General features: G+C 39.1%; 1 protein-coding gene across 17 annotated transcripts in view; it reads right to left on the bottom strand.

Annotated features, from left to right (window-relative positions):
* The window catches only part of ABLIM2 (actin binding LIM protein family member 2), a 129743-nt gene that overhangs the window by 49439 nt on the left and 66436 nt on the right, over window positions 1–13868 (bottom strand). For all 17 annotated transcript variants that reach the window (XM_038134510.1, XM_038134511.1, XM_038134513.1 and 14 more), the window contains exon 7: window positions 927–1014. In XM_038134510.1, coding sequence (XP_037990438.1) covers window positions 927–1014 — 88 coding nt within the window. The remainder of the gene's footprint in view (window positions 1–926; window positions 1015–13868) is intronic.

The following is a 13868-nucleotide window of genomic DNA, read 5'->3' as shown; positions in this document are numbered from 1 at the left end:
CAAAATGGTATGACAGTAAGCTGGTGTAAACATTCCATGCATCAGAAAATACAGTAAGATGGATCCAAATTAATAGAACCTGAGCATACCTTGCTATTATTTGAAATAATAATCAGAACAAAACCCAACAGGTATCCACCCTTACGACAAATGGGACTTAAAATGAACATTGACTTGTAAACAAGTTTCAGGTTTGAAGTCTAGAAACAAATTTGTAGTTTGATGCACTTTTTAAAAGCATTGATTAATTATGAGGTTTTAGCAAAGCTAAGATCCTTTTCAACTGGAAGAACTGCAGAATTTTCTGGCTCCTAAGGGAAAATTCATGAGCACAGACAAGTATCACTATGTCTTTTAATGAGGTAGTTCTTGTTGCAAACCAACGTGATAATAAAATTGTAATTTAAAACAAAGTACTAAACCATAATTAGACCTTACTGAGACCACTGCTGTGTTCTAAATAAAGTCTAACTTTTCCAGCTTAAGGAAAAATTTCAAAGTACACCTTTAGAAAACCATGAACAATTGCAAAGTTGTAAACACAGATCTGGGCAGGCATATGATTTTAGGATAATACACCAGCCTTGTAGTTCCCACATCCTACTGAGTCTCTCTTTTCTGATTTCCTTTTAAAAGATACTGCCAGTCAAAGACATACACAAAAGCCTTTGTTTTCTCTGGTGTTTTCCCCTGTATTTAACTGTGTAAGCAGTTTTCTTTGATCAGTTTAGTAGAGCTAGAAGTTGCTACATATGAAGGATTTCACCTCATATTTATGTCAAATGACTTTTTTTCCCATTGCATACTTTATTGCACAAGTCCTTCTGTAACCCTGAATTTCTCCTGTGCAAGCCTATGGTGTGGGCAAGCAGGTGTGGGCAAGAGAGCCAAGTGTAACTGTTTTATTTTTTGTTTGTTTGATTTACCTTGAAGATACATTTCTTCTCCTTCTGCAAACATCTGATTGCACCTGACACATCGTGCGCAGGTTGGGTGATAATGCTTTTCTCCTGCCTGTTCAGAAAGAAGGTACAGATGATTAATATTGATGAATTTAGCAGTTTTTCTTTCATTCTCTTGAATATGAATAATTTAATTAGTTAATGACAATTAGTTCAACAGTCTCCTACAACCACAATGCTGGTTTGTCATTCTAGACAATTCATGCTTTAAAATGTAATTATGGTCTTGCCTACACAAAGCAAAAAAAAGTTTATATGCAAAAGTCTCTGAATTTACAGGACAGAAACAAATTTATGCAATTAACACATTTTCCCTGTAAACCAAGTGCAGGGTAGCTTAGGACTTACCTGCATGAGGAATTTGGGAGGTCATAACCTTGAGCACGGATTTGCAACTCATATGCTCATCATGCATGAACTCAATACACAATCTTAATGCTCAGCAAAAACCATTCTGTGCAACAAATGTTTATAGCTGCTTTGAAAGTGTCTTGCAGGTAACTTGTACTAAAGAGTTCCATGAGGAATGAGTGTAGCCTGCCTATAGTACAGCAAGTCCAGAGCAGGCACTTTTGGGTGCTGTGCACTCACACCCTCACATGGACAGGCCAACAGTTTTGCCATCTGCTCAGAGATTAATCCACATGATTTAATACCACTGTTTTCATTGACTGGAATGAGAACAGGACTGAGCCCTCAATTTGCTCAGAACTGCTTAGTTACTTACCAATTTTCATATATTTAAATTCTCAATGACCTGCAACGTTGGCTTGAGCCAATGACAAAAATAGCACTCATGGAGTTGTGCTCTGCTGAGTGAACAACATGGGCCAGTCCCTCAAACTGCACTCCCACCCCATCTTTCAGATGGCACTGACAAAACAAAGTGCCAAAGACAGCCCTTGCACGTGCTCCCAGCACTCCTCACTCTTCAAAATCCCTACGGAACTGAAAGCCAGATCTTGGCATCTCCTTTCTTTTCTTCAACCCCACACTCTTCCATGCTACACAGAATTGCCCATGGTTTAAATGGCTTAAGGTCAATGCCATCTCCACTAGGAACAAAAGCCAGGAGACCAAGTAACTCTACAGCTTAGAGCTAAAGTAAACTAGGTTTGGTTTAAGATTAAGCTAAACCTGACTTTAGTAGAAACTCTCCTGAAGTTAAAAAAATGCAAATTTTAGTCCATTTAGAATGTCTCATAACCTGCTTACCTGAAAAACATTAAAAGTGCTACTAGGATTGTGGATGCCTTTAAGAAACTACTATCAACTATTGCCCCTCTGCCTTCAGCATGTAAATAGGCTCTCACAGCACTGCACTGCAAATCCCCTTCTGTCAATCTAGAAATTTAGCCCTGTTACTACAAAGGTGACTTTTCTAAGTCTTCTTCACTGAATTTCAAAGCTTTCAGAAGCATTTACATTAAAGAATGTAATCTGTGTGTGGGGGCTATTTTGCCATTCACAGTACCAATAATAGCAATACAGTAAATCTAGATTAAAGAACCTCTGGTTTCACTGCACCAGTGTTAACTTGATTCACTCCTGAAAACCTGCTGCAGCATTTCAGATTGGCAATAACACATCACATCAGAATTGCCATTTTAAAAACAGCTCTGCTCCAGTTCACTCTTTTTATGTTATCATTGTGCAGATTTCAGACTGATTTTTGCAATTTTAGACATGGAAGATGGTCACTAATATCTGTGGTAACACCTTTAAAGTACCAGACCACAAAGTATCCGTATTGAGCTTAAACTTCTGGTTTAAACTTGCTTGCCCTAGTGCAAGTGTTTAAGCACAGAAGGGTATTTAATTATCACCAGACAAACTTATGTTTGGCATATCAGATTGAAAAGAAATACAATCTCCCTTGGAAGTGCACAAGTTTTGTTAATGGAATGCATAGCCTCAATAACTCAACTGATTTAGCACAGATGATACAATTCCCAGGCTAACATTCTTTAAGGGAATTAAATTACTTCTTTGCTAAAATAAACTGCCAGGACAGATTCTCAGATAACCTGGATGCATCACAGAACAAAGTCTTTTTCCTTAATTTAACAGTACAACCAAATATATAATTTTAATTCACTTAGTGAAGTCACTTGCATAGTCAGTAATATCAACCAGGTATAGAATGGCCCAGAAAGACCTCTTTTATGACATAGACACAACTGTAACAGAAAAATTAGGGAGGAAAGTATAGTGATCCTTCTGCTGATGATCACACCAGGAAAACTCCAACGGATTTTGCATAAGTAGCTCTGAATTAAAATGGCACAAACTCAATAATTTTCAATAAGTCTAAATGCTGACAGTGACTTTTGTTGCCCCTTTTACATTTTTTTAAAATTTTGTCCTTCTTCTAATCAAAGCACAGAAGACAAGACATAGCAGACACTTCAACACTTGGAAGGATTTAAAAAAGACCACACCATATTTCTAAATGAGAGGTGCTAGGTGAACCTGAGGCTAGGCACCTGATGCAGGAATTAACTGACACTATTTATTGATATGAATATGCAGTTACCTTGATTAGATATCATTAATTATATTCAAAACTAGGACCTGAGTCTGAACCATATAATCCCTGGGGTAAATGCCAAGGAGGCTTTCATCAGTGGCCCTTTCTCCTGTCCCTTCAATTTCAGGGGCTTGGTCTCACAGATGAACAATTGGTTCCAGCAGAACCCAGCTATTTGATAAGCTTAGGGCAGCAAATATTGTATGGTTTTGGTTTAGTTGTAGTAAAGGCCTCATCATTTTTTCTCTTCTTACTTATATTGATGTGAGGTAGTTCAATGCAGCAAAAAAATTCCTAACCATATGGTTACTTCTTCTTTGCACAGTTTGAAAGCTTAGTTTGACAGATTGTTGTCTCAGTGTTTAATAAAACACCAACACACTCACAGCACAGAAGAAGCAACATTCATCTCTGAGAGATCTCTTATGGTTCAAGTGATAGGTTCTAAAAAACCTCCTCAATATCCTACATTTGCTTCAAGTCTGCACCAGGTCTTTGTGCCCAGAAATCCAAATGTGAAGACAGTATTAGTGTGAAGATCAATTTAAAGACTAATTTTCAGCTGAGATTACCTCAAACCTGAATAGCAAAGTGTGTCCTCAGTAATAATGCCGTACATATACCAACAATTTACTTTTTCTTCAACTGACCATGAACCAGCTTCCCACAATCACCAAGTTGCACTCTTAGTGTACAATTTAAATGGAGCCAGAACAGTCCTCAATACCCTGAGACAAAGCATTATGAGTTACTTGTTTCCCTTTAGTATAAGAGACCTCTTTGAATGTGAAATCTCCTCTGCAGAGAAGGAAGAGCCTTCTGGGCTGATAACTGAGGAACGATGTTTATTTTGGCTGATCAACGCAGACCTCCTGCAGTCCTTGCCTGAGCACAGGGACCATCTCAGTGCTGCAACCTGTCCCACAGCACATGGACAGACAAACCCATGCTTCACTTAAAGCAAGAGAGGAGAGCTCTGCAACAAAGTACATACAACCACCTTTTCTCATTTCTCATAACTTGAGGGCTTGAACTAAGTAAAAGGAGAATAAAGCTGATATGACAAATGTGAATGGCATCGTTCAAAGCACAATTTGGAGACAATAAGGGGTGTTACTCAAAAATCTTCAGAAGAGTATGATCACCAGGCCTGGAAAACATGCCGGTCTAGCAAAACTAGAGTAGTTCATACCAAAAGGAATAACCTTAACTAGTTAAGTTTGAGTTTTAAATTAGCTGTCATCACTCAGGAAAAATATATTACATTACTGCAGACAGCTCAGCAAAAAACTCTGCTCATTTTCTGGCTATGACTGCCATAAGTGATGAAGTGGTAGAATATATAAAAGATGATATGCATAATAACTGTAACTCTACCACAATGACATTGCTTGCCTGATCTCTCATGCTGCTTCTAGAAGTGTGATTGATGTAATTTTTTTACCGCAGTCGATGAGCGACAATTGCTTATGGATTGACACATGAGAAACTGTGCAAGCCTAAAGCTCAGAGTGAGCTGAGCCCTGGAAGGAAGACTGAAGATTTCTGATGTTTGATTCATCACTGAAGTCTAAGTACATCCTCAGTGCATTACTCATTGAAGTAATTAGTAAAGGGAAGATAGAAAGTACAGAAAATCGTTTCATATACTAGATAAACTTACAACTATCCGATTCTTTTCCTGAGAATTAAAAGCTATCAGCAAACTTTTTCCTGTAAAAATGAAAAATAATAACAATAAAAAAAATCTATCTTGTTATCAAAATGCATAGGGATAATTGACATCTTTTATTGCAGGGAGTAAAGAGTCTGTGGAAGTGATAAAAGGTTAGGTTGCTACACTGATTCAATCATATCAAAGCATATTTTCCATTTTGAGTGTATAATACAATATAGTTGCTATAATAGTTCCTCATTACCACTAAGTGTTGTCGATTTAAGTAGATCCAAGTCCTACCAACATCATACTCTAAAATCCCCAAGTCCTAACTTTATCCCACCCTGAAAAGAAATAATGAAAAACAGCCTACAAAACATAGAGCTGATGGGTATGCCAAGGCATGGTGCAGCTGCCTGACCCACAAACAAAGCCCACAGAAGACTGGTATAAAGCATTCTTAGTTAAAAGCTTTTCACACGGAACAAATTTGTTGGAGAGTTGTGTCATCACCAGACAACCACCTGTCCAAGCAAAGGGAAACAGAATAAAGCACAAAACCACTGACAGTCAATAAGCCTTCCCATCAGGCAGCTTCTCAGCCTGAAATGAAGAATTAAACATCTTACAGAAAAAATATGACTTGACTTCTGTTGCTTTTTTAAGTGGAGGGGAGCTACTGTTTGTACAGGATGGGAAGGGGAAAAATACTTAGGCAATGTAGGGATGGGTGAAATTGTAATACTTCAATTGCACAATAAATTATTCTCTTTTGTATATTTTGTCTCCATTTCCTGAGTAATGTCCATTCACATGGACATTCCCATTTGTTCATTAAAGGACACTGATATTCCTTCAGGTAAACTTCATAGCACAGGCAACAGAATTAGAATTCAGTTTAAAGCCAGGAAGTGTGCAAGTGATCACAGAATCATAGAGTAATTCATCTCATCCAACCTCCTGCTCAAAGCAGGGTTGATACTCAATTCAGATCAGCCTGCCCAGGAATTTTTTCAGTTGAATACTGAAAACCTTCAAGGATGGACACTGCACAACCTCTGAGAATATTGCTCCAATGGACAGTAGTTATTCTTAGTTATTCATAGTGATTTTTTTTTTCCTTTTTATCCAGTCAGAACCTCCCTGCTTTAAATTTATGACAATTGTCTCCTGCCCTCCCACCATGTGCCTCAGTAAGGTGCTTGTCTGCACATATTCAAGGGCCTCCTCATAGGTATGGGAACACTACAGTTAGGTCCCATTAAAGCCATCACCTTCCAAGGCTGAACAAGTTCAGCTCTCTGAGCATCTCCTCAGGATACTTGCTTCAACTCCTCAACTATCATGGTTGTCCTCCACCAAAATCACATTGCTAGTTCTTCCACTCTGTGGAAGACTTCCTTAATATCTGCTGGCTCTGTTCTACTCCCATTCTCTATCATTTGGCACTTGCTTCATTATTTATCATTTTAAACTCAACATTGAGGAGCGTGTACTTTCACCGGGAATTTTTTTTTCAGAGTATATAAATAAAAAGGTGGAAAATCACTGAACTGCTTTAATGGATATTTAATTTATCCTGTTTATACTTCTTCATTCATTCCCCAACTGATTGTTTTTACTAAGCTATTAGGCCATTATGTGAATGAATTTTGCTTTTTCTTAGATGCCAGGAATGTACAGGAATCTGATAATGAAGCACAGGTATATCTTTATGAAAATTAATAAAGTTTTTGAATGAGATACAGAATTTTGTTGTTAAATACCCCAATCAGTCACTGCATTGATTTATAAAGGCAAATTCCCAATTTCTGTAAGTAAATGCAGTTCCCTGACTTTGGCTGAGATAAGGTTTTAATTCCTGCTCCCAGAACTACATTAGATATCTAATAACTCTCTGATCTAACAGCACAGGACTGGCTCAGAAAATTTTTCTATCAAGTCAATTAGACAAACCCAATCAGAGTTCTTCTTGCTTATTCCCACATTTTAATACAACCCTCCTGCTTCTGGCCAGAGCTTCAACCCACATTGCACAGTGTGCATTTAATCCAAAAGGCTGAGTGAAATCTAGAGCTCAGATGTTTGTCCTGTCTTTCTCCCAGGAGTACCATGAAAAAGGTGCACAGCACTGCACCATCAAGTGTTATCAATGGATGCACACACTGATAACTCTGCTACTGCATCCACCTTGTGGCACATTACAAGGACTATACTGGCTTCCAAAAACTGAATTCTAAGGGGTATATTCAAATTAGAGTGATGCTATTCAGAAAATACCCTTTGTGCTTAGAATATAACACTCTGCTCAGTTAACAGCTTTAAGTGGAATCACATAAAACCTCCACTCACATTTCCAGCAGAGCCAGAGTTTTCCATATGCAACAGAAGGACTTGAAGAATTACTCAGAAATAGTGGTACACAGTAATGGTAAAGTTAGTAAACAGCTGTCATATCATCTACTGGATTTGAAGGGACAGGCAACATTGTAAAGGCAGAGGTATTTAGCAAAATATCCATTGTTTATGTCACACAGCAGTGTTGAGCAGAAAAAAAGTGTGAGAGCCTGAAGTTAAAAGACAGAAGTCTGTGGAGAAAAACTCTCACTAATTCTCTTAGTCACGGTGGACCTGACTCACCACTGACTCACTTCAACAGCGCGCCAGGGCAAATGAACCATTTTCATCAGGATTTACACCACTGTAAATGCAGTGTAATGTTTTGTATCAATCATTCTCCTCATCTTCTCCGTACTGGATTCATTTATCATCCTACTGGATGCCAAGAAACAGTCACATGAAATGTTCACTACACACACCTGCAGCATTACCTACAGCTTTAGCAGTCTCACATGTACAGTTATTTCATGTTGTCTTGGTTCTGGCTCATCCTGCTGTGCTTTGCAGAGCCTTGAGAATTCCCACCCACATTTGAGTCATTTTAATTGCTTCCCACACACTCCTTATTCTTCCAGGTATAAGGTGCAAATCAAATGTACCCCAAGAACATTTATCTCAGAATGATAACAACTTAGTACAAAACTGGACTCACAGAAGAAGAAGTTTCTAATGGTTGTGGGAGAAAGTAAAATAAAAGTAATTAAAAACCATAAAGGGGATAATTGAGAAAAAATAAATAATAGCAGGAAAACTAGCACTATTACGACTGTAATCTCATTCTGTGACATCTCCAAACAAGTTCTGGCTCAGGAGCAAATTCAGCCCTGCCAAAATCAGATAAAATCTGGAAAAGGAAAACAGTGCATTTTTTTTATACAGAATTTGGTAAATGTTCTTGTAAATCAAAATGGTCTGTCATACCTAAAACCACTGATTTTGCACTCAGTTGTTTCTGTTTTGGAGTGAGCGATCTGCCTCTTTTGTCTTTTTCTTCTCAGCTTTGCAATTTTTCTTGCCACCCACTGAGGCTGGAAGAGGCTTCTGTTTTCCATCTGCTCAACAAATCTCCTTTACTTCTTTTCCACTTTCCCACTCCTTAAAACCCACCTAGGGGCCAAGACAAGCTGCAGCTGGCTCTCACTTATGCCAACTCTTGATAGGAGAGAGGGAGTGAAGAAGGAGAAAGATGACTTGCAGACATATTCCCCTTAATTTTCAACTTTGCAGCTGTGTATTTAGCACACCCATTTCAGATGGGAAGAATGAAGCTCAACCAACACTGAACAGCCCTGGAGAAACAACCCAAGTTATCAGAAGAAGCCAGCACAGCCCTTTTCAAGCTGAACGTGGTGATCTGGGCTGTAAACATCTAAGAACAGAAGCTGCCTCTCATTCTGTGCCTGAGTAAGGACTGCTGTTCTGGATCACTAGATTTACCTGAGAGAGGAAATGCTGCTGTCACATGCAGAACTGACACTAATAATCCTTCCTGAAAGAAGGAAGTTTCTTTCAGACCTAATCTACATATTTCCAGTTCAATGTACCATTCAGAAGTTCTTACTTTGGCAGGGGTGAAAGAAATATGAAAAAGCACAAAAAATGCTGAAGGTTAGTAGGATGAAAAAATCTTAAAGCTACAAGAAATGAGTCACAGGCTGCTCTCCTGCTATTAGCTGACACGCTGAACTGTTTTCACATGGGCCAGAGCATCCTGGAGGTACTTTATCAACAAGGCAACTGTCACTGAGGGCAGTCACTGCTGCAGCACTGCCATGGTTACACACAGAGCTGGAGGCAGGGCTTGTGCTGCTGACTGGGTCAAGGGAGCTCCGGGGCTTTGCAGAGCTGTGCACCAGCAGCATTCCCCTGATGTGGGTCAGAGGACCACCGGGAATCAAAGAATGCATGAAATAATTGGATGAGGGACTGAAGCCATCCATGAGGTGCAATGTTTCACACTGTAAGAACACCCAAATGGCAAATGGCACTGGATGTTAGTGCATCACCACAGCAATACATGGCTTAGGGAGGCAGGGTAGCTGCAGACTGTGCTGCTGGGGTCTGAGGCTCAGCAGGTACCAGGGTGACTACTGGAATCACTCCTTTGATCCTTCAGTCAGACAATTCAGATAATTTGAGATAGTTAACTGGTACTACATTTTTGTGTGAGGAAAGGCAATGGGCACCACAAGTCTGCCAGGCTCAAAAATCAAACTGTGCACTAAAACTAACATGCACAAACCCACACAAGCACAAATGCACAGCAGCACTACTGAGGACTTTCCCCACACATGTGGGAGGAATTCTCAACAGAAAAGCAAATAAGCAGCGGAGAAAAGAAATAAAAACCCCCTCACAAAACCTGGAACAGTCATTCTTTCTTCTCTATCAATCAGTTTCCCTCAAATCCTAAACTTTTCTATGTTATTCAGAAATAGTTTGCAGAACCCCTTCTTTTGGTAAAAAATGTAAGTCTTAAGCTATCAACAAATGGTATTCAGTGCTCTTCAATAAATCTAACAAATTATTTACAGTAAATAAATAATTTTAAAAGCTTTTACAGGGTAAAAGCTATGCAAAGAGTTTGGTTTAATGTACAGTTTTCTCCTGACACATTAACAATTTGTGAGTTTTTAGCAGTTCAGACAATAAAGACAGATAGGCGTAGCTCTGTATTTCTGGAGAGAAGAGGTAGCTAAAAACAGAAAGGCTGAAAGTGGGAGAAAGATGAGGTAAATTCATCTAGACCAATATAACTGTGCTACAGAAAAAGCTAAAAGATAAGGAAAAAAGCTATGCAAATTTGCATTGCTATCTATCTTCTTGCTGATAGTTTTTTTAATGATGCCTGTTTTAAAGCAGAAAGTCTAGGTCAACTGTCAACACTTGCCCAGCCAAATTCAGATAGAATGCACTGATGATTAACCTGCCTTTGCAAGCCAGCAGCCCCAGATAAATGCAAGTGGCACCAAACCAGAGACCATTCCCAAGCTGCAGAATGCCTTGCATCTCAGCAAACATTATGCACTGAAAGGGCTAGTTAACGTTTCCTACCTTAGATGGTCTCCTTTTGCAAAAGCTAATGCTGATTTATTTAGATTTGTCTTTCCAACAGTTTTCTTTCTTCTCTGTTGAAGGGAGAGAAGCGCAGAGAGCAGTTTCTAACGAAGGCAGCACTGACACTTGGATCCTTCTGCTGCTCTGACAGCCCTCCCGAGGCTGCCCATGCACAGGGAACCCTTCGCTCCTACAGGCAGAGCTGCCTTTATTGCATGGTTCACTATTAATGCCTATATAATAAGCTGCTCAAGCACCTTTCACACATCAGTAGGTCCTGTTGTTAATGAAACAGCAGGGCAACAGACATTGCAGAATGAACCATTCTTGCACACTGCAGGCAGAAATTTGTACTCCCTGCTGTACAGAGTTAGTATCGTCTCTCTGCTATACTGAGACTCTTGCAAAGGGGAAGGCAATCGATTTACAAAGTAGATATGGCTGCAAACAAAATCAGCTCAACCCTAGGGCAAGGCAAAACACAAACTATGAAAAATAAGATTCATGTTTTAATTAGTAAGTCACTGTGACTTTGTCATAAGTGACGTTTAATTGACATATAAATTATTGACATTTCTAGTCTCATTCCTGCCGGGTGCCCACTGCATTTGCTCCCTTATTTCAAAATAACATATAGTTGTGATTAATAGATTTTAAGAACATATATTGATTATGTTTTTCTAGACATTTACACATACATGTAAACAAGTAAAATGCTAGCTCTTTCTTCCCCCACATAAACTGAGTGCCATGCTGCCTTGTTAGGATGTCAGATACTAACCATAAAGATGGTTCCAACTGCTGTGATTTTCAACAGCACTTGTAAGCCACATTTACACCAGAGTCATGTAGCTGTGAATCACTGGACAGTAGTCGATAAAATTGAGTGCTGAAAATTTGGTATTTTGGCCACTGATGGACGCAGTTGCCTATCCAAGCAAATGTGATCCCCTCACAGCCTATGCTGTGTTTGACATTAAAACATCCCCAGAAGGTTATCTGTTGATAAGGAGGCTTCCTCTAACAATGGAGGAAACCACCAGCTGGAAAAGTAGATGAAGAGAACCCCTCCCCAGAAAGTGATGCCTCAATATCTCGCTATGGGCTGTCAATGTTAGAGAGCTCACAGAAGAAAACTGCACCAGTGTGGGATACACCAGGAAAGCACTTTCTTTAGAAATGGTGTTACTATCAGTGCACAAGATAGTGCTGAAGCATTGTCTGGAGTACAGTGTTCATCCATGCTGAGACAAGGTGGTTCCAGTCAGGAACCCACAGCATCACCAGAAAAGCCTGGAGCTGACTTTACCAGCAGAGGAGAATTGGGTTCACTCAGTTTCATAAAATAGAAGTTGAGAGGAACTAAGACTACTCTCTATAAATTCTCCTTAGAGTTCCTCAATTGGAGGGGAAAAGAAAAAAAGCTAAAAATCAATCTTATCCAGAGCATTTTTAACTCTTTTAATGTGGGCCACTTTAAATAGAGAGATGCTGGAATTGAGATGATGTTTCTAAATATCAGATGTTAAGGAAACCCAGACATGCCTCCCAGGAGAGCACAAGGAGGAGTCATTGGCTGTCACACAGCTTTGTCATGAACCTCAACAGCTTTCCAAACCTTTTACACAACCTGCTATGTGGGAAGGACCGAGAGACAGACTACACATCTCTGCCTCCCCCAGCAAAGTGCAGCTAAAAGACTGATTAAAAATGAGGAAACACATGGAAAGTGTTTTCTTGAATGAAAGGGGTTTAAAGCAGGCTCTGTATTATCGTAAGATATACAGTAATTTTTTTAAAAAGACAGTATATTTCTTTAGCACAATTACAACTCATTAGCACAAGTTGAAATTTTACCTAATAAATTACTGCTTGTAATAGAAAAAAAAAGGAGAAAAATATTTTAGTGCTAAGTGCAGAGAAGTAGATTGCAACATGACAAAAGGGAAATGGCTGGTCATAAAAATCAATGGCTTGTTATTTTAAGATGTGTGTTATTGCATGATGCTAACTATTGCAGGATTGGCAGCAGAGATACAGCATAAGCACTGAAGTAAACCCTTTCTCTCCCTGGAGGTTTTCAGTCACAGTGCATTTTAAGTCAAACTACAAAAGTAAACTCCAGCAACTTCCTGCTCCTCACTTAAGCTGGCAGGTTTAACAATATATATGGTCAGGGATAAAAGAACACAACTTCTAGGAGAGGATTGATTTGCATTTAAGTGTGTTCCGTATGCATAATGAACAAAGCAAATCTTGCCCATAAATGCACTGGTGGGTAGGGTTAACAAAACAAAACAAAACAGCAAAATCATTGCTTTTAAAAGTAATAAAAATTATCATCTCCATGAATGAACTGCTCAGCCCCTTTTATAGCTTTTCCAGTACAAGTTGCCTGGAAGAGTGGGTGCAAGCCAAGGTGGACTGGAGGGGAAGAAAGAAACTAGAAAGGAATTATAAACAAAGCTATCGTGTGTCTAAGCCCATTTACTACATCGAATGAATCTGGCCCTCAGAAAACGGGCTGAGAAAAGAATTTAGGTAACTAAATCATCATTGTGTTTGGCTGACGACCTACAAAAACAGCCATATTTTATAACTTATCAGCAACTCACACTAGTTGACACTCCCTTCCTATCTGCTGAATAAACACTTAAAATGAACAAATGTTGGAAAGGGAGACAATATTATAAAATCTGGTCACAGACTAACGTTGGAAGCAGCTGTCCTCCTGACATTATCACAGAAATCAGAGATGGAAAAAATCCTATTAGGTCATATAGTCCCTCCCTTTGTCATTGCAGGACTGTTCCCTAACATAGATTTTCCAGTGCCTTGTCCAATCTTGTTACAAGACTTTCAAAGTGATAGTTTCCAGCAGCTCCCTTGGGAGATCATTCCCCTGCCTAATAACTATTGCTGTCAAAATTTATCCCAAATTTAAGAGCAATTTTCCCTATTATTTCTGTGTTTCTCCAGATAATATTCAAGATGGTAAAAAGAAATACTGATGTTTTGAAAAACGTGTCAATATTCCAGACAACTCCACTAATAATACACCTTACAACAAAGAACAGGCATTGCTACCCTGTATATTCTCTGTCCTCCTGACCAGGAGATACACAAACATCTCAATTAGCCTGCTAGTGACAAACAGACATCGAGTTTGATACCAAGACCAGAGAGAGAGAGAAAAGATCAGCCCAGTTCCAAGGCTTTAGAACAAGCCCATCTGCTGCACACAAACAACAAATGCCTCAAC

Source organism: Motacilla alba, chromosome 4 (genome assembly GCF_015832195.1).
Source record: "Motacilla alba alba isolate MOTALB_02 chromosome 4, Motacilla_alba_V1.0_pri, whole genome shotgun sequence".
Classification (NCBI taxonomy): domain Eukaryota; kingdom Metazoa; phylum Chordata; class Aves; order Passeriformes; family Motacillidae; genus Motacilla; species Motacilla alba.
This window is presented reverse-complemented; position numbering and strand designations above follow the sequence as displayed.